The sequence below is a fragment of the Arachis hypogaea genome, chromosome 12 (genome assembly GCF_003086295.3).
Source record: "Arachis hypogaea cultivar Tifrunner chromosome 12, arahy.Tifrunner.gnm2.J5K5, whole genome shotgun sequence".
NCBI classification, from domain to species: domain Eukaryota; kingdom Viridiplantae; phylum Streptophyta; class Magnoliopsida; order Fabales; family Fabaceae; genus Arachis; species Arachis hypogaea.
Window position 1 is genome coordinate 14,942,425 of NC_092047.1, and position 18,765 is coordinate 14,961,189.

Sequence of the window (18,765 nt, forward strand, 5' to 3'; positions counted from 1 at the left end):
GCTTAGAGGCATCAGGTTCGAAGATTTGATTACAACATGAAATTTATGCTGCAACTGGACGTAATGAGACTATGGAATGGGAGAAGAACATGATAAGTAACACCGATGATTTACTAACACAGGTACGTGGTTTTGGTAAGCTTCTCCTAGTTAAAAATCTGACTTCTGCACTCATGTTCTGGTGGCACCTTAAAAGAAATTTTCAAACCGAAATTGAGTGATTATATTTACTTTTACCTGTGCAGCTGATGACTCAAATAACTGATATCAGTTCAAGACTGGGTTTGAGGTTTCCAGCATAATTAGTAGTCAAAGTTGGTGTTCATTAGAGAATTCAGTTTCCTAATATAATAGCTGTGCTTTATGCTCTTTGTTTTCTGAAGTGTTAGTTTCTATCTTTGCTTGAGTATAGTATTGGATGGGTAAAAACACTGCCTAATTTAGTGCCAATGAAATGTCATTTCTACCACCGATAAAGGAAATATGGATCACAAGTTATATCTTTCATATGGGAAATTATTGCAGCCAGCTATTTGCTATTTGTGTACATTCATTAGATGAAGTGTGTGTATTAGCCTTCTATTCGTGGTCGAAAGAAGTGCAATTAACATCTGCGGAACCATTGAAAGACTAACATGAAATTAATGAAACCAATACTAGAACTAGTAATAGTAAGGCGTAAATTAATTAAGAGTCTTTGATATACTCGTAGGTCCACTTCCATTATTGAGGACTAACATGAGATTAATGAAACCAATACTAGGACTAGTAATAGTAAGGCGTAAAATAATTAATAGTCTTTGATATACTCACAGGTCCACTTCCATTTAGTATGCCATCCTTATTATTTGTCAGTAGACCTTGATCATAAATTAGTTTCATGTGTTTTTAAGCAGGCGTGTTCTATTTAACTTTTGGTGCAAGCTGTGCTGAATTAAACTGGTTAAACATTTATCAAGCAATCTAGGTAGTGAACGTTCTTTAGTGACTTCTGGTAACGGGCTTTATTAGTGGTTAAAAATGAGTCCATGGTACCACAGATTAATTATATCATGGGCTCATGTTTTCCTTGTCTCAAGGTTATTACTATATCTAATATTAAAACTACTCATTCTTGCGGAGCTTGGTACAATCACTTCGACTCGTGTAATCGTTAAGGACAAGTGTGCCTACTGAAATATGGAATGTCATTTCATTTACAATTTGTATCTACTGAGGAACATTCACAACATGCCATACAATAATCTTGTTTTCTGAGTACAATAGAGACCACTAATTCAAAACCAAAAAAATTCATCAGTGTCATGTATGGAGACAAAAAAATAATAGCAAACCAGATCTCATTTGATGCATTTAACGCCAACTAATGTTAACCCAACAAGTACGGTCACACAAAGGTTGGTTGTACCCAGATTGTGGTTCATTCATATTGATCAAAAAAGGGAGCACCGATGAAAGTGTTGAACGCAGGCCAATTCATCCTGCCAGAGATCCATTAAAGCATTTGATAGAGCATTCAACAACCCAAAAAATGTTATAATTTGAGCCACATCAAACTTAGGGACTTAGTGGCCCTACAGGGCTACGGGTCCTCTTTCTTGGTCTGGCTCCTTTCATGTAAGAACAAATCATATTCCTGTCCCAGAATTGAACAGCCTTTTGTTGAACTTCTTCGGAGATTGGGTTGTGCTCACCCATAACTAGATCAACAGCAATGGTCATTCTGGTGTGTCCATTGATCTTCTGAAAGGAGAACACACAATGGTAATACATATATATTCATTACAACCACATGAAATTCAACCTAAATCATGTACAGGATTGAAAGCATTCAATGAACCATTTAATTATCTAACTTGAAGGTCATATGATGCCCATAAATCGTATTGGATCATCCACTCTGCAACCCAAACTCCGCAGTCATTGCCGCAAACACAGAAATGAACTTTATAATGAATAAAGTAAGCATGGCAGAAAGGAATCAGTGAAAGAGTTCACAACATACGAATCCGCAGCCTGTTGAGAAATGTGTGGCTCGTGGATCCTAAACTTTGATATAGACTTCGGCACAGTCGTCTTACACTCGTATGCAGACATGTCAGACAACAATAGCTCAAGTAAACGAGCCTACAATGATTAGTGAGATACATATTGTTAGCACCATGTGTGGGATGAATCTTAAAAATTATGCAGCTATGGGGAACAAATTTTGCTTATTGTTAAAGGGGCAATCATGTCATTGTAACAAATGAACAAAATCTAGAAGCGAATGAGATAAAAAAAAAAGAAAATCAGAGGGAGATTAGACGAGAATCAGTAGTGAGAGGAAACAACTTCCAATATTTGGTCTATTCGAGCCTGTCGCTCGACGGTGGACTTTAATGAATCCAGATAAATCAAATTCTGATCCCACATGTCAACAATCATCAAATAACAGTGGCGTCCCATGTGGAGAGGAACATAAATCTGCACCAACAGGGACACTCGCCAGTGAGATTGTAACTATGATGACCGTTTAAACCGTTAGTAAAAATCTTGGGTCTGAGAAGATTCACCTTCAGTAGATTGTCGACGAAACCCATGTACTTAGCTACGATGTAATCCAGGGTTGACTTGCAATGGTGGCCTGGGCTCATCGCTATTTGCTGCAAAAAATATCATTTAGGTGAACAAAATTATGAAGGAGTTTAATTGCCAATCGAGAGTACTTATCCTTTTGCCCGAACAAAATTTAACTGGTTAACAAACTCACCGCAAACGTGGTAGGAAGCCACCACCTTTGTTTCTCAGCCATATTTGAGGAAAACATTGCCACGACAAGGTTGATAACCTACGTGTTGGTAAATTTAAGCGCAAACAATTAACGGATGTATTCGGAAAGAATGTAACCATGCTGTGAGGAAATAAAAAATTCAAGCCACTTACGTCGTCGACGACCTCCTCTCCAGGGCGTAATGTCCAAAGGGCTTCCCAATTCCCGGTGCAATGTTCATTCTCCACCAAGATTTCGCTGCCAGGTCACCATACAGAAAAAACAAAAATAGCCATGAGTGGTGAAAGTAGTTTCTAATTCTAGAAATAATTGTAGACTACTAAACAAGAGAACCCGAAAAATGTAACTGCTTACCTCAGTTGTAGGCCGTTGGCAAAGATGTAGGCCGCAACAGCGAGCTCGTGGCCAACAAACTGCATCCCTGGCGGGGGGCCAGAATGAGAGGTCCAAGCATTGCTTCTCCATGAGGGTGTTGGAATCGCGGAAATAAAATTTCTTAAATTTCTTAGTATACGGGCCCAACATGAATAAAACCTTAAGAGTATACCCAATGGTCCGAAGGTTATTATATTTGCATAGCAAGACATAAACAGTTCACGGTTTCACGGAAAATAACCCACTTGCAGTTAAATAAAAAAGTGATCCAAACAATAATGATTAGTAAGGAAAGCATTCCATCAGACTATGAGAAGGCTATTGGGTCTAACTAAAGCCACCTGTGGCCCAAGATGCAGTAGTGGCCCCTTAAACATTAATGGTCACCAAATTGGACATGCAAATGTTGGGCTACGTAGTAAAAAAAATTAAATTCCAAATTGCCACATATGCCGGCCCAAGAAAAGGTAATGAACCCAAATATTTGTCGTCCGGACCTATACGAAAAGAAAAAAAAATTTTGTCCAGACCGAAAACATATCTTTCTTTCGACACGAATGAGAAAAATTGAGCAAGTTGACCCTAAACATACAAAACAATGGGGATCCAGGGTTTCCATGCAGTGTTTCATGTACCTTTGGAGTCTCCTCTGACCTAATGTCCGCACTCCTGTGTGTGTAAAATGTCCATGGAGAGCCAGGACCTGTGGACCTTATGTTTCTTATGAGGTCTTGTGATGATTCTCCTTCATCTTTAAAGGACAGCTTTCTCTGACATGAAGGAAATTACATATACATATGTATATAAATACCACGGAGAATATCTTTAAAAAAATAAACCAACAATAACCTGAAAATAAAATCCGTTTGGAGAACTACAAACTTGTAAGTTGACTTGTGGTGCTGGTTGGGGAGTACCGGCTTTTCCCTTATTGACCCTGGCCATCCTTGTAGGCGGTGGGGCTGATATACCTCGGACAACGTCCTCTGGTTTTGGTGGAGGACACTCTTGGCGTGTCGGAGCTTCATCTGGGAACATTCTGGTGTTCGCTACCTCTTTCACCGTCTCTTGAAGTGTTCCATCGCTTGGGTAAATATGCACTCCTCCAAAAGGATGCAAGTTTAGGTTCAGGTCCATGATCGGTTTGTTGTCACAAGCAGCAGGTACATTCAAAGATGTGAGAAGTTCCAGCACCAGACCGTGCTGTGCCACAACTGCGGTTAGAGCCTATATTTGGTTCGCTTGCGTCTTCAGGATCCCCAAAATCATGTCATCTCCGGTTGACGGTTTCTGAACAATGACGACAGAAGGGAAGCATGTCACCGTTTCCGTGTGCAAGTGATACTAAACCGGATGATAAAGAACGAAAAAAAACCACACTTTTGCAGAAAAAGAACAACGTTCTCATACCTGTGTGTGATCATCGACACCGCTGACTGCATCGTCCACGGTGGTTACCCGCTCCATTGATTCATCCTTGGTTGCTCTTCTTCGACGCTTCATTGCATCCTCGATACTTTTCTCTTTGTGTAACTCCATCCGGAAAAGTGTGAGCAAGGGCAGAATAGAATGGAAGTACAGTGGGTTAGGAAACTAGTGTGCTTTAGACGATTCCCATTAACATTGCAGTTCATAAATATGACACACGTGTAGCTACTCAAACATAAGGCCACTGTTAATTGTATTCACCTAATGTGTTCAAGAGCGGCCCAATTCGTGTCATAGAATGCATACTGAACCCCATCATTTGGTTTCTTATTCATGGGCTTTTTTGGTGTTATGGCCTAATGGGCCGAATGGCATCGTTTCTGTAGGCGTCTTCTGGGACAATACAGCACACGGGAAAATTCACTCAAGGTTGACCCTAACTTCAAATGCAATTTAGGGTTTTCCCTACCTTTATCCAATCACACATCAACCTTTTTCCACCACATCTGCACGCCTATTCACGTCTGTTTGACAAGACAGGAGAAACAACACCTTCCTTCTCATTAGATAGGTAAATAATATCCTATGGCATTGGTAGCAGACTATACCCAATTTTATGGTTGGAAAAGTAATTCAATTAATTTAAACAAAAAATTAACTCAACGTCAGCAGTTATACAAAATTTTGTGGTTACATAGTAGTTGGTTCCACTGTGGACTTCCTCGGTAAGTTAAATAAATTAACTATTAGGGCACTAAGTCCTAGGTCCCTATTTTTTGCTGCAGCATGCCTAAGTTTACCAGAGTTAAGTTAAATAAATTAAGTTTGAGTAAATATAATTCACAGACCCAACCACCGTAAAATATGTAATTAACCTGAACATTTGCATCATTAGTTCGTCAACCATCCTTGGAAATTACTGAAAAGCAAAGTATACCCAACAACAACATCACCGTTCACCACGTTACAAGACTCACCATTGACGTTAACAACAGAAAAACGCAAACAGGAATAACTACTAAACATGAACAACAGTAAAGGACGAAGACTTAACAATAAGCTGCTAAACTGTGAATGTAGAAACTTGCAACCATAGTCAACCCTCCATTCAAGTCTCGAATAAGTCGTTATACTTCTAAAGGTCAGACCTAAGCTTTCAGTTCTCCTGTTTGAGATCCTGGATTCGCTGGTGTACGGGGTTTGGTAGTTGCCATTCCAGCTCCTCAACCCGAACTCTCAAGGCTGCCACGATCCTGTAGTTGTAGTCCTGCCTTGCGGTCTACTCATTCGATGAGAACCCACTGACAAACCCCAACTTGAGGGTTTATCTTGTGCTGATTTCAGGGGTTTTATCAATGATTCCACACACTTTCTATATGAAAATACAAGATTTTGCATTCCTTTCCTAGTTGCTCCTCATGAATGAAAACATGCTTATTTCGCACTAAAATAGATACATTTCTAATCTTCTCTTGATGCCATTCGATGCCGTGATTTGTGTGTTAAGTGGTTTCAGGATATAGAGTAGGAATGGACCGAAAGAGAGAAGGAAGACGGGTACAAAGGAAGGAAGCATGAGGATTAAGCTTTGGAGGTTTCCGCATGGGCGCGTGCGCGCACCTTGCGCGCCCGCGCGGATAGGGCAACGTGGAGCCAAAGCCAAGAGCCGGCTTGAGAAGCGGCTAAGCCAGGATCTTCATGGGCGCGTACGCGTACATCACGCCTCCGCGCACATTACAAGACGTCTCAACGGCGCGCGCGCGTACCTTGCGCGTGCGCGCCGATTTGCGAATATCATTTTTAAGAAGTCACGTGACTTAGGCGTGGAGGCAGTTAAGGATCCCACTCTTGGAGAAACACCTTGGCGGGAAAAGCTTAAGAAGACCAAAGGAACAAGGGTTAAGGACACTTAGTTAGTTCATTTTCTAGATCTAGATATTTTGGGGAGAGAGGAGAGTTAGTTACACTTTTTGGGAGAAGAAGAGGGAGATTCCAAGCTTCACTAGGGTTCATCCTCATCTAATTTCTGGATTTTCAATGACTTTTTGGTGAGATCCATTACAATTCTCACTCCACTTTGTTCGTGTCATAGATTTTCTTCTCTAGTTCAAGTAGTAGATGTAATTGATCCACTTTCATAGATCTAGGATTCAACTTTGTAATTTTGGATTTCATTCCTATTTTGAGAATTTGATTTCCATTGCTACTCTTTGAGACTTGTTGTTAGATCTTTGGGTTGCAATACTTTCAATTCAACTTTTCTTCTCATTTTACTATGACTTTCCTTCTTGCTCATCACATGTTTGATAAAATGACAACACTAGCTATGGAGTAGAATTTTCACACTTGGCATAGGGTTTGGTCCTTGGAAGAAGTTGAATAGTTGTATCAATAGTTGATTTAGAATTAGGGATTGCTAGTTGGCTTGGAGTGCACTAAAGCTAGATTCACATAAGGTGAAGCTAGGACTTGTGACTCAAGTTGATTGCTTTCATTTGACTTCCCTCTATACCTAGGGGATAACTAAATGAAGCAAGGCCTAATTGTTGTCAATATTGAATGGACTATAAGGATAGAAATTCTAATACCAACCCTAAGCCAAGTCTTTTGATAATTGATTGTTTGTTTCTCATTACTTGCTAAAACCTTCAAAGAATTCCAACAAGGCTTACTAAATCAATAAGATGCACACTTTGGCAATTCCAAGGGAGAACGACTCGGGAGACTAGTACTCTCGGATATAGATTGTAGATTTGTTTGATGAAGGAGTTTGCGTCGGTTTAGACTATACTACGATTGATCATTTGATAATTTCTATACCGGCAAAAATTCATTTGTCAAAATGGCGCCGTTGCCGGGGGATTTGCTTAGTGTGCCATGTTATTGTTTTGGATTAAGTGTGTATATATGTACATAGTTGCACTTCATTGTAAATTGCTCAATTGACTAACTCCTCATCGTTACAATGAATTCCATTTCTCCTTCATTGCATGACGCGTTCACAACCGAATCCGAGCTTAGCCCCTTTTGATCCGGAAATAGAACGAACTTTATTTCATATTAGACAAGCTCGGAGGCGGCTAAGATTTGGAAAAGGTGAAGAGGTTTTCACCACCTCAACCACCTTACTACAAGTGAACATTGAACCGTCACTCAAAGAAGGCATTAATCATACTCCCATCAATCTCACTAACAATTCTTCTTTTGTTTTAGGTACTAATACCATGGACGCTCCAAGGAGAGTTACCATCAAGGAAGCGGGTGCACCGGATTATGTCCTTCAACCCCTTCATGTAACTCACCCCAATTTGAATGCGAATTTTGAATTGAAGACCGCTTTGATCAATCTCCTACCCAAGTTTTACGGGCTTCCCGCACAAGACCCTATTCGACATCTCAAGGACTTCCATCGCATATGCTCGACTACTAGACGGGAAGGGTCCGATGAAGTTGCGATATGGTTGTTTGCTTTCCCTTTCTCTCTTGAGGATAAGGCCAAAGAATGGTTCTACACTCTCTCTAGTGAAGTTACCTCCGATTGGGACCTACTTAGAAGGGGGTTCTTGGATAAATTCTTACCCCCGGAAAAGATGGATAGGCTAAGGAAAGAAATGTCTTGTATTGTGCAAGGTGAGACGGAACCACTCTATGAGTATTGGGAACGGTTTCGCAAACTACTAGATGCGTGCCCTAATCACATGCTCGACACTCAAGTATTGCTTGGATACATATGTCAAGGGATGCGAGAGCAAGATAGAACCCTCTTGGACACTTCTAGCAATGGTTCTTTGTCCAAATATAAAACCGCGGAGGAGGCATGGCAACTTATTATTGACTTAGCCGAATCCAATCAACATATGAAGCGAAGAGTCAACCGTCCAAGGACCGTGAACGAGGTATCAACTAGTAGTGAAGCTACCGCTCTAACTCAATCCTTGAATGAGATGACATCCGTTTTGAGGCAACTCCAATTGAACCAACAACAACTACAACAACCTCAATCATATCAACAACACCCTCCACCACCTCAACAACACAACCAACAATTGGTCCCTCAAAGAGTATGTGGCATTTGCTCTTGCTACTCTCACCACACGGATGAGTGCCCAAGCCTTCAAGAAGATAACACTTTGGCGGCTACCCATAATTTCTATGACCGTCCTAATCAAGGGTACTACCAAGGAGGTAATCCTAACCAAGGGCACCCTTATCAAGGAGGAGGCTACAACCAAGGAAGTGGACACAATAATCAAAATTGGAAAGACAATCATCAACAAGGGAATAGGGATAACAACAACAATGGAGGAGGTCAAAGATGGAATAACAACTCGCAAAATTTCTCACAAAACCGACCATACAACTTACAAAATCAACCATACAATCAACAAAACCCACAAAGAAACTACCAAACATATCAACCACCACATCAAAGACCACCACCCAACCAATCACAAGCCCCTCAACTCACATATGCAACCACCCCCTCCAACCAAGATGAAACACTCCGGACCATTATCCAAGGCCAAAAGGAATTACAAAACACACTTGCTTCCGGCCTCACCGGCCTCACCTCTACACTACAAGCTCTTCTTGCACGTATGGACACACCATCGACCCCCACTCCTCAACCCCCAATCCAAAGTGTCATTCCCTCTCAACCTCAACCAAATCCAAAAGGGGGCATCAATGCCATCACCCTTAGATCCGGTACACAATTAAAAGAAAAGGAAGCAAAGGACCCAAGTCCTATCACAACCACCCAAGAGGAAGAGAGAATAGATATAGAAGAGGTAGTAGAAGAGGAGACACCACAAGCCATAGTTGAGGATGAAGCCCAACCAACAAAGGAGACAACCAAGGCCAAAAGAACCTTGGAAGAAGAAATTGCTCAACCAATTCCATTTCCAACACTTGCAAAGAAAGCTAAAAAGCGCATAGAACTCGACCCAAAAATGGTAGAAATGTTCAAGAAAGTTGAGGTAACCATCCCCCTCTTTGATGCCATCCATCAAGTTCCTAGATATGCCAAATTCCTCAAAGATTTATGCATAAACAAGGATAGAATTCTTGAATTGGAAACCATCCCATTGGGGAGTTCTATTTCCGCTTTGATGGGAACATTACCGGAGAAGTGTGATGACCCGGGCCCTTGTATGGTCACTTGCACCGTCAATGGAGTTCAATTTAGAGATTGTATGTGTGACCTCGGAGCATGTGTTAGCATCATGCCGCTCTCCGTTTATCGAGTATTGAAGTTGCCCCCACTAAAAAGGTCGACGGCAAGATTTGTCCTAGCGGATAAAAGCATAATAACCGTAGCGGGTGTTGCGGAAGATGTATTGGTGAATATAAAGGGGTTGGTGTTTCCGATTGACTTCTATGTCCTTGAAATGCCGTCAAGCGAAACCGAGAGAGCATCCTCTATCCTACTTGGAAGGCCCTTCTTGAGAACTTCTAGATTTAAGCTTGATGCTTACTCGGGGAACTACTCATTTGAAATTGATGGAAGAATTGTAAGCTTTAGCCTAGAGGAAGCAATGAAGCATCCACCGGAGAACCATTCTCTATTTCGGTGTGACCCAATCGATAACATAGTAGCCGAAGTGCATCTTGCAAGATTAGATGAGAAGTGCATGGTCAAAGAAGCAAATGAAGAGTCGAGCGAACCAAACACCACACACCATACAAACCATCCGGAAACTCAAACTTCAAAGAATGACAAGAAGATGGAATTGAAGCCACTACCACCTCACTTAAGGTATTCATACCTTGATGAAGCCCAAAAGCTACCCGTGATAATTGCTCAAGAGTTAACTCCTCAACAAGAAGAAAAATTGCTGAATGTATTGAGGAAAAACAAAAGGGCATTTGGGTGGAGTTTGGCGGATCTAGTGGGAATAAGCCCCCAAGTATGCGAGCACCGCATATTTCTTGAAGAAGGAGCAAGACCGGTCCGACAACCTCAAAGGAGACTTAACCCAACCATTCTTGAGGTGGTGAAGAAAGAAGTCACTAAGCTACTTGAAGCGGACATCATCTACCCTATCTCGGATAGCGAATGGGTAAGCCCAGTCCAAGTAGTGCCAAAGAAGTCCGGAGTGACAACAATCAAAAACGAAAGTGGTGAACTTATAGCAACAAGAGTGCAGAATTCTTGGAGAGTATGCATAGACTACCGAAGATTGAATGCGGCCACAAGAAAAGACCATTTTCCACTACCATTTATCGATCAAATGCTTGATCGGTTAGCCGGTAAATCATACTATTGTTTTCTTGATGGCTATTCCGGATACTTCCAAATTCATATTGCTCTAGAAGACCAAGAAAAAACTACATTTACTTGCTCTTTTGGAACGTATGCTTACAAGCGTATGCCATTTGGCCTATGCAATGCACCGGCAACGTTTCAAAGATGCATGATGAGCCTATTTGCGGACTTTCTAGAGCAATCAATGGAAGTTTTCATGGATGATTTTAGTGTGTATGGTGAGTCATTTGAGCATTGCTTAGGTAACCTTGAAAAAGTCTTAGAAAGATGCACCAAAACAAACCTTGTCTTAAATTTTGAAAAATGTCATTTCATGGTCAAACAAGGCATTGTTTTGGGATACATAGTATCAAAGGAGGGCATCTCCGTAGATCCGGCAAAGATAAATGTCATATCCAGTTTACCTTACCCCTCCTCCGAGAGGGAAGTCCGTTCTTTTCTTGGACATGCAGGATTCTACCGGAGATTCATCAAGGACTTTAGCAAGGTGGCCTTACCTCTCTCTCGATTACTTCAAAAAGACACCGAATTTGAGATGAGCAAGGAATGTATGGAAGCATATGACAAACTCAAGGTAGCATTGACACAAGCCCCTATTGTACGAGGACCCAATTGGACTCAACCCTTTGAAATCATGTGTGATGCTTCGAATTATGCGATAGGAGCCGCGTTAGCACAACGCGAGGGTAAGATTCCCCATGTCATAGCTTATGCTTCCAAAACATTAGACGGAGCCCAATCCAACTACACTACTACCGAAAAGGAACTTTTAGCTATTGTTTTTGCTTTGGACAAGTTCCGAGCCTATCTTCTTGGTTCCAAGGTAGTAGTATATTCGGATCACGCGGCACTAAAGTACTTGTTGGCAAAAAAGGAATCAAAACCGAGATTAATTCGTTGGGTGCTCTTATTACAAGAATTTGACTTGGAAATCAAAGATAGGAGCGGTGCCCAAAACCTAGTGGTGGACCATTTAAGTCGCCTCGAACACACAAAAGGCGACACCACTCCTATCAATGATTCCTTTCCTTTAGATGCTTTGCATGCAATCTCGGAAGTGGTTCCTTGGTATGCCCCAATAGCAAACTATTTGGTTTCACGCACTTTCCCTCCCAATCTCAACAAACACAAAAAGGATAAGCTGAAAAGCGAATCCAAATACTATATTTGGGATGATCCCTATTTGTGGAGGTGTGGAGCGGACCAAATAGTGCGACGGTGCATACCTCAAACCGAATTCCAAGCAATCTTGGACGCTTGCCATGCTTCCGAAGGAGGTGGTCACTACGGGCCCCAAAGAACGGCAAGAAAAATCCTTGATTACGGATTTTGGTGGCCAACTCTTCTCAAAGATGCTTCCCTCTATTGCAAATCTTGTCCCCAATGTATTAGGTTTGGAGATATTTCCAAGAAGGACGAAATTCCCCAACAAAATATGCTTTTTTGCGAAATCTTTGACGTATGGGGAATCGACTTCATGGGACCATTTCCAAATTCCAATGGCTTTCTCTACATCTTGTTAGCCGTCGATTATGTGTCAAAATAGGTTGAGGCAATCCCCACCCGAACGGATGACGCTAATGTTGTGTATTCTTTTGTGAGGAACAACATCATTTGTCGCTTTGGCGCCCCAAGAGCAATCATAAGTGACCAAGGATCCCACTTTTGCAACAAAAGAATAGACGGCCTCATGAGAAAATATGGCATCATCCACAAAGTCACCACGGCTTACCACCCTCAGACAAACGGCCAAGCCGAAGTCTCTAACCGGGAAATCAAGCATGTGTTGGAAAGGATTGTAAAGCCGAATAGGAAAGATTGGAGCACTAAACTCTCCGATGCACTATGGGCCTATCGAACGGCTTACAAGACACCCATTGGCATGAGCCCCTTTCGGCTTGTATATGGTAAAGCATGTCACTTACCGGTGGAGATTGAACACAAAGCTTATTGGGCCGTAAAGGAGTGTAATATGAGCTTGGGTGGGGCCGGAGTAGAAAGAAAGCTTCAATTGGCTGAATTAGAATGTATGAGATTGGAAGCTTACGACAACTCCAGACTTTATAAGGAAAAGTTGAAAGCCATCCATGACAAGAACATTAGGAGAAGGGAATTCGGACCCGGTGACCTAGTCCTTCTCTACAATTCAAGGTTGAGATTACTACCCGGAAAGCTTAGATCAAGGTGGGATGGGCCCTACCAAGTGGAGAAAGTAGAACCTTATGGAGTCTACCACTTGCGCCACCCATCAAGCCCGGACATCTTCAAGGTAAACGGGCACCGTCTTAAATTGTATCATGGTGAGCAAAGAAAGAACGCCAAGGAATTTGAAGTGTTCCTCTTGAGGGATGCAACTCTTGAATAAACACTATAAGCTGCTGAAAGTCCAACTTAAGGACGTTAAACAAAAGTGCTAGGTGGGAGACACCCCACCATGGTAAGATCTTCCTTTGAGACTTGTACATAGACACTTGACTTCATGTTTGTTAGCTAGATTTTAATGACAACTCCCCTTCATTGTTGACTTCATTTGCTATAGTGCTTAAGTGGCTGTATGGAGGGGGGGTTTGAAATGTTGAAAATGGTGTAACCACTTGCAAATTTAGAAAAACCCACCCCTCTGTGCGTGCGCGCACATGGCGCGTCCGCGCACATGAGCGAAATCCGCCAATCGACGCGCAAGCGCATGGTGCGCGTCCGCGCCAATTGCCTTGTTTCCCCCCTAGTACATTTTACAGAGAGTTAAGCCATTCTCAAGCCTACACTACGCCACCAGCCCAGCACCTTTGCCGCGTGCGCGCACCTGGCGCGCACGCGTCCATACAAAGCGAGCACGGAATGCGCGCGCGCGCCACAGCCGCGCACGCGCCCTTTCATTCTGCACTCCTCTCTGGGCCATTTCACAGAGAGTTGAGCCCCCTCCAGGCCCCTCTCATGCCTGGGGCACAACCACGTGGACGCGTACGCGCACTGCGCGCGCGCGCGCCAACACACGCTAAAGCAATCTCTGGTACTTCGTCCAGAGAGTTATGCCACCCCTGTGCCTCTCCTGTGCCCCCAGCCCATGGACGCGCACGCGACATGTGCGCGCGCGCGCGCCCCTAGTCACCTTACTCCCTGCGCGAGCGCGCACCGCGCGCGCACGCGCCGATACTCGACGCCACCTTTAAGAAGGGCACACTTACCCCTTCATTCTCATTCCACTTCTCTTCTTCTTCCACATCCTTCTCCATCTCACAAGGTATTATACTAGGCCCCTCTTAGTCCAATAATCTCTTGTGGTTCTTATTCATTTAGTTGCACCATCTTTTAGGTTCTTCTTCTCTCTTGTGGTCTTTGCTCTCCCCTCTCTTTCAATCCCATTCTTCATAGGCATCTAGGCCCCAAACTCACTTACATGAGTAGATGAATGGTGTTGCTTACTTTTCTTGCACTCAATATGCATTATAATCATTAATAATGGATTGTGGAAAGTTACATTGCTCTCATTTTCACATAATCACATACTACTTGAGGGATGCACACCAAGTGTTCGATGAAAGGCACACTTGAATTTTGGACTTATTGTGACTACCTTGCCTCTCAACCAATCACTTTTGAGTGCATCCCCACTTTCCACAAACCATTCATCCCCATTTATGGTCCCCAAGGGTGTGTGCTTCTCATGCTTCTTCCTTGCATGCTTAAACTACCCTTGCACCACATGAAAATCATTTGCCTTGCTCTTCACACATTATCCTAGTTACATGTTGCAGCTGTCATGTAACAAAGATACCCATATTTTATGGCATAACTTTCATTACATAGAGCTCATGTACCTCCACTTCTTTGGGTTTGATATTTTCCTTTCTTGCTTCCACAGGATGGTCATCAAAAAGGACAACGGGAAAGGCCCCAAGAAGCCAGCTTCCAATAAAGCACGCCAAGAACTAACGGCCAGGCCCCTCCTGAAGAAGACCAAGGGCCCCGTTGACGTTCTAGAGAAGGACAACCCTCCAAAGGATTCAAACAAGTTTCCCAACCGCTACTGCAAACTTGTTTACTCCAGAATTATTGAAAGGAATTACCATCCGGAACCCCTCCTAGTCTTACCGGCTCACCTCAGTCCGATTGTGATGCCACACATTGACCGGAGGCATTGGAGGTTCCTCTTGAGGCAACCAACGGAGGCCAATCTCTCTTGGGTGGTAGAATTCTACTCCAACTTCCACTCACCTCATCTCACATCAATATTTGTGCGCCGAAAACAAGTGTCGGTCACAGTGGAAACCATCCGAGAAGTCCTTGGGATTGCACCGTCCACGGATGCATATGACGCCTACCAAGAAGTCCTGGCTACATGCGTTGACCGCGCATTCGATTGGAGCGCGATCCTCCGCGTCATTGCGTTACCCGACGCATATTGGATTCGGGGGACCATAAAGCGAAGATCCAAGGGTTTAGATGTCCGCCACCTCACTCAAGAAGCCACGACATGGGCCCAAATTCTAGCTCACTACGTGCTCCCAAGCACACATGGGTCATCCATCACCGCCGAGCTTGCCTTATTGATATGATGCATCTTGACTGAGAAACCGGTCGACGCCCCGCGTGCCATCCGCCAATCCATGGGGCGCATTCATGCCAAGGGAAATCTACCATTCCCCGCTTTAGTGACGGCATTAGTTGCGAAAGCCGGCGTCAACCGGGAGACTAAAGATAGGCGAACCTCAATACCGGTCGATGGTGATATCATTCCGACCAAGAGATGCCTCAAGCCTCCGGAAGTCACCAAGGACATTGAACTACCCACACCAACTGGCCACGCTACCACTTCATCTACATCACAAAAATCAGCCGCCCAACGCCTTGAAGACCTTCACAACAAATTAGACTGTTATGAGAGGCGTAACCAACGCCGCTATGCTCATGTGAAGAGGCTTCTAAGCATGATCACCCCACCGATGGAGGAACCCGATATCTCCACCTCCACCTTAACTTCAAGCGGAGATAGCAATGGCATTGGAGATGTGGCACACTCGGAGCTCAATCAACCAGCGCGCCTAACCTCTAGCACGGAGGACCGTGCTAAGTTTTAAGTGTGGGGAGGTCGGCCGACCGATCTCCGTAGGTAACATCTGAATAAATCTGAATAAATTAGGATAGGTTGCATGATTAGGTCTTAGTTGGCACCATTCGCATGATAAGCCTGCTTGGTTGGAACAATGAAATTCTCTCTTAGGAAACCAACACTTTGGGGCAACCATGGCATTGCAAATTTTAAATGCTTTGATGCCAAAGTTGCATGAAGAATTATATTTTGGAACATGGTTTTGAGCTAAGAACACAAGCTTGTGAGATTTGAGCCTAATGGTGTGGTTACATCTTATAACCACTTATTTTTCCTTCTTGTGTGCATTATTCTCCTTCTATGATTGTGATCTTTGATTTGTTTGACTCTTTATGTCCATTATTTGGTGTTTATATGATTGAGGCCATCATTTCATTAGCTCACTCACCCAAACGGCCTTACCTTCTATCTTCCTTTGTTAGCCAAACTTGAGCCTACGATTAACCCACTTTGTTCTTAATTTAGCACATTACAAGCCTTAAAGCGGAAAACAATAAAAGTCCTTATTTGGATCTTTGATTAGCTTAGGCTAGTGTGTGTGAGTATCATTCAAGTGTGGGAACCTTGGGGCATTGGGTGGATAAAAGGGTATTTTGTATTATTATTGAAATATTGGGAATTGGGTACATACTCATGAATTGATCAAATGTAAAACATTATGCATTGACGCTCTCGTATATAGAAAAAAAATGAGAAAAACAAAAGAACAAAAGAAAAAGAAGAACAATATGGAAAAGAAAAGAAAAATAGAAAAAGAAAAAAAAAGGAAAAAAAAATAATAAAAAGGGGACAAAATGCCCCAAAGTGAAGCTCAAGAGGAATCAATGCATAAGTATTGTGAAACGAAAAGAAAATGCATGAGTATGTGGAAAAGTGAGGAATGGGTAGTTAGGATAGTACTTAATTGTATAGGTCATTATATAGGTTAGGTGGGAAAGTTTAAGTTAATCAAAGATTCAAATCCTAAGTCCACTAGCCATATATGACCCTACCTTGACCCTAACCCCATTACAACCTAAGGAAAAGACCTCATGATAATTGTATGCATGCATTGAATAATTGTTGATTGTTAGATGAAAAACAATTCTTGGAAAGCACGATTAGGGGAGAATTGAGAGAATAAACCCCAAACACCGAGTGATTAGAGTGCAAACACTTCCGCCGAGGGTTCGATGCTCAATCCTTTGATTCCCGGCTCTCGCGAGCATTCCTCATGCAAGGTTGCACATATTGCATTTGATGCTTAGAAAGTGGCAAGTCCTATGCTTTGACCATCATTGTACCCCATGTGCTCGCATATGTCCTAAGAAGGCTAATTTGCTCCCAACCAAGTGGATAGTGGCACTAGTCATAGTTGCATGCATATAAGTAGGTTGCACTTCATGAGTCTTATACTTTTGCAATCCCTCGGTCTTCTGTGTTTCTTTGTATTTCTCTAAGCATGAGGACATGCTAGGATCTAAGTATGGGGAGGTTGACAAACCCCAACTTGAGGGTTTATCTTGTGCTGATTTCAGGGGTTTTATCAATGATTCCACACACTTTCTATATGAAAATACAAGATTTTGCATTCCTTTCCTAGTTGCGCCTCATGAATGAAAACATGCTTATTTCGCACTAAAATAGATACATTTCTAATCTTCTCTTGATGCCATTCGATGCCGTGATTTGTGTGTTAAGTGGTTTCAGGATATAGAGTAGGAATGGACCGAAAGAGAGAAGGAAGACGGGTACAAAGGAAGGAAGCATGAGGATTAAGCTTTGGAGGTTTCCGCATGGGCGCGTGCGCGCACCTTGCGCGCCCGCGCGGATAGGGCAACGTGGAGCCAAAGCCAAGAGCCGGCTTGAGAAGCGGCTAAGCCAGGATCTTCATGGGCGCGTACGCGTACATCACGCCTCCGCGCACATTACAAGACGTCTCAACGGCGCGTGCGCGCCGATTTGCGAATATGATTTTTAAGAAGTCACGTGACTTAGGCGTGGAGGCAGTTAAGGATCCCACTCTTGGAGAAACACCTTGGCGGAAAAAGCTTAAGAAGACCAAAGGAACAAGGGTTAAGGACACTTAGTTAGTTCATTTTCTAGATCTAGATATTTTGGGGAGAGAGGAGAGTTAGTTACACTTTTTGGGAGAAGAAGAGGGAGATTCCAAGCTTCACTAGGGTTTATCCTCATCTAATTTCTGGATTTTCAATGACTTTTTGGTGAGATCCATTACAATTCTCACTCCACTTTGTTCGTGTCATAGATTTTCTTCTCTAGTTCAAGTAGTAGATGTAATTGATCCACTTTCATAGATCTAGGATTCAACTTTGTAATTTTGGATTTCATTCCTATTTTGAGAATTTGATTTCCATTGCTACTCTTTGAGACTTGTTGTTAGATCTTTGGGTTGCAATACTTTCAATTCAACTTTTCTTCTCATTTTACTATGACTTTCCTTCTTGCTCATCACATGTTTGATAAAATGACAACACTAGCTATGGAGTAGAATTTTCACACTTGGCATAGGGTTTGGTCCTTGGAAGAAGTTGAATAGTTGTATCAATAGTTGATTTAGAATTAGGGATTGCTAGTTGGCTTGGAGTGCACTAAAGCTAGATTCACATAAGGTGAAGCTAGGACTTGTGACTCAAGTTGATTGCTTTCATTTGACTTCCCTCTATACCTAGGGGATAACTAAATGAAGCAAGGCCTAATTGTTGTCAATATTGAATGGACTATAAGGATAGAAATTCTAATGCCAACCCTAAGCCAAGTCTTTTGATAATTGATTGTTTGTTTCTCATTACTTGCTAAAACCTTCAAAGA

General features: G+C 42.6%; 1 protein-coding gene across 2 annotated transcripts; it reads right to left on the minus strand.

Annotated features, from left to right (window-relative positions):
• Positions 1–1,170: 1,170 nt before the first annotated feature.
• Positions 1,171–13,559, minus strand: LOC112726967 (ubiquitin-like-specific protease 1A). Of its 2 annotated transcripts, XR_011868336.1 has the most exons (6): positions 3,128–13,559; positions 2,926–3,010; positions 2,753–2,830; positions 2,556–2,645; positions 2,006–2,466; positions 1,171–1,743 (listed from the first exon to the last, which is right to left on the minus strand). XR_011868336.1 is itself a non-coding variant. In XM_025776549.2 (5 exons), exons 1-5 carry the CDS (start codon positions 3,358–3,360, stop codon positions 2,314–2,316), a joined length of 639 nt encoding a protein of 212 aa, XP_025632334.1. In that variant the 5' UTR covers positions 3,361–13,559; the 3' UTR covers positions 1,171–2,313. The 2 variants fall into 2 exon arrangements, 1 of the variants encoding a protein (XP_025632334.1); XM_025776549.2 differs by having other exon boundaries at positions 1,171–2,466.
• Positions 13,560–18,765: the final 5,206 nt, after the last annotated feature.

Coding starts and splice junctions, on each gene's coding strand:
- LOC112726967 (XM_025776549.2), bottom strand. CDS start 3,360: ATGTCTTGCTATGCAAATATAATAACCTTCGGACCATTGGGTATACTC. Junction 2,831..2,925: donor GAGAGGAGGTCGTCGACGAC/GTAAGTGGCTTG, acceptor ACCAACACGTAG/GTTATCAACCTTGTCGTGGC. Junction 2,646..2,752: donor GGCTTCCTACCACGTTTGCG/GTGAGTTTGTTA, acceptor TATTTTTTGCAG/CAAATAGCGATGAGCCCAGG.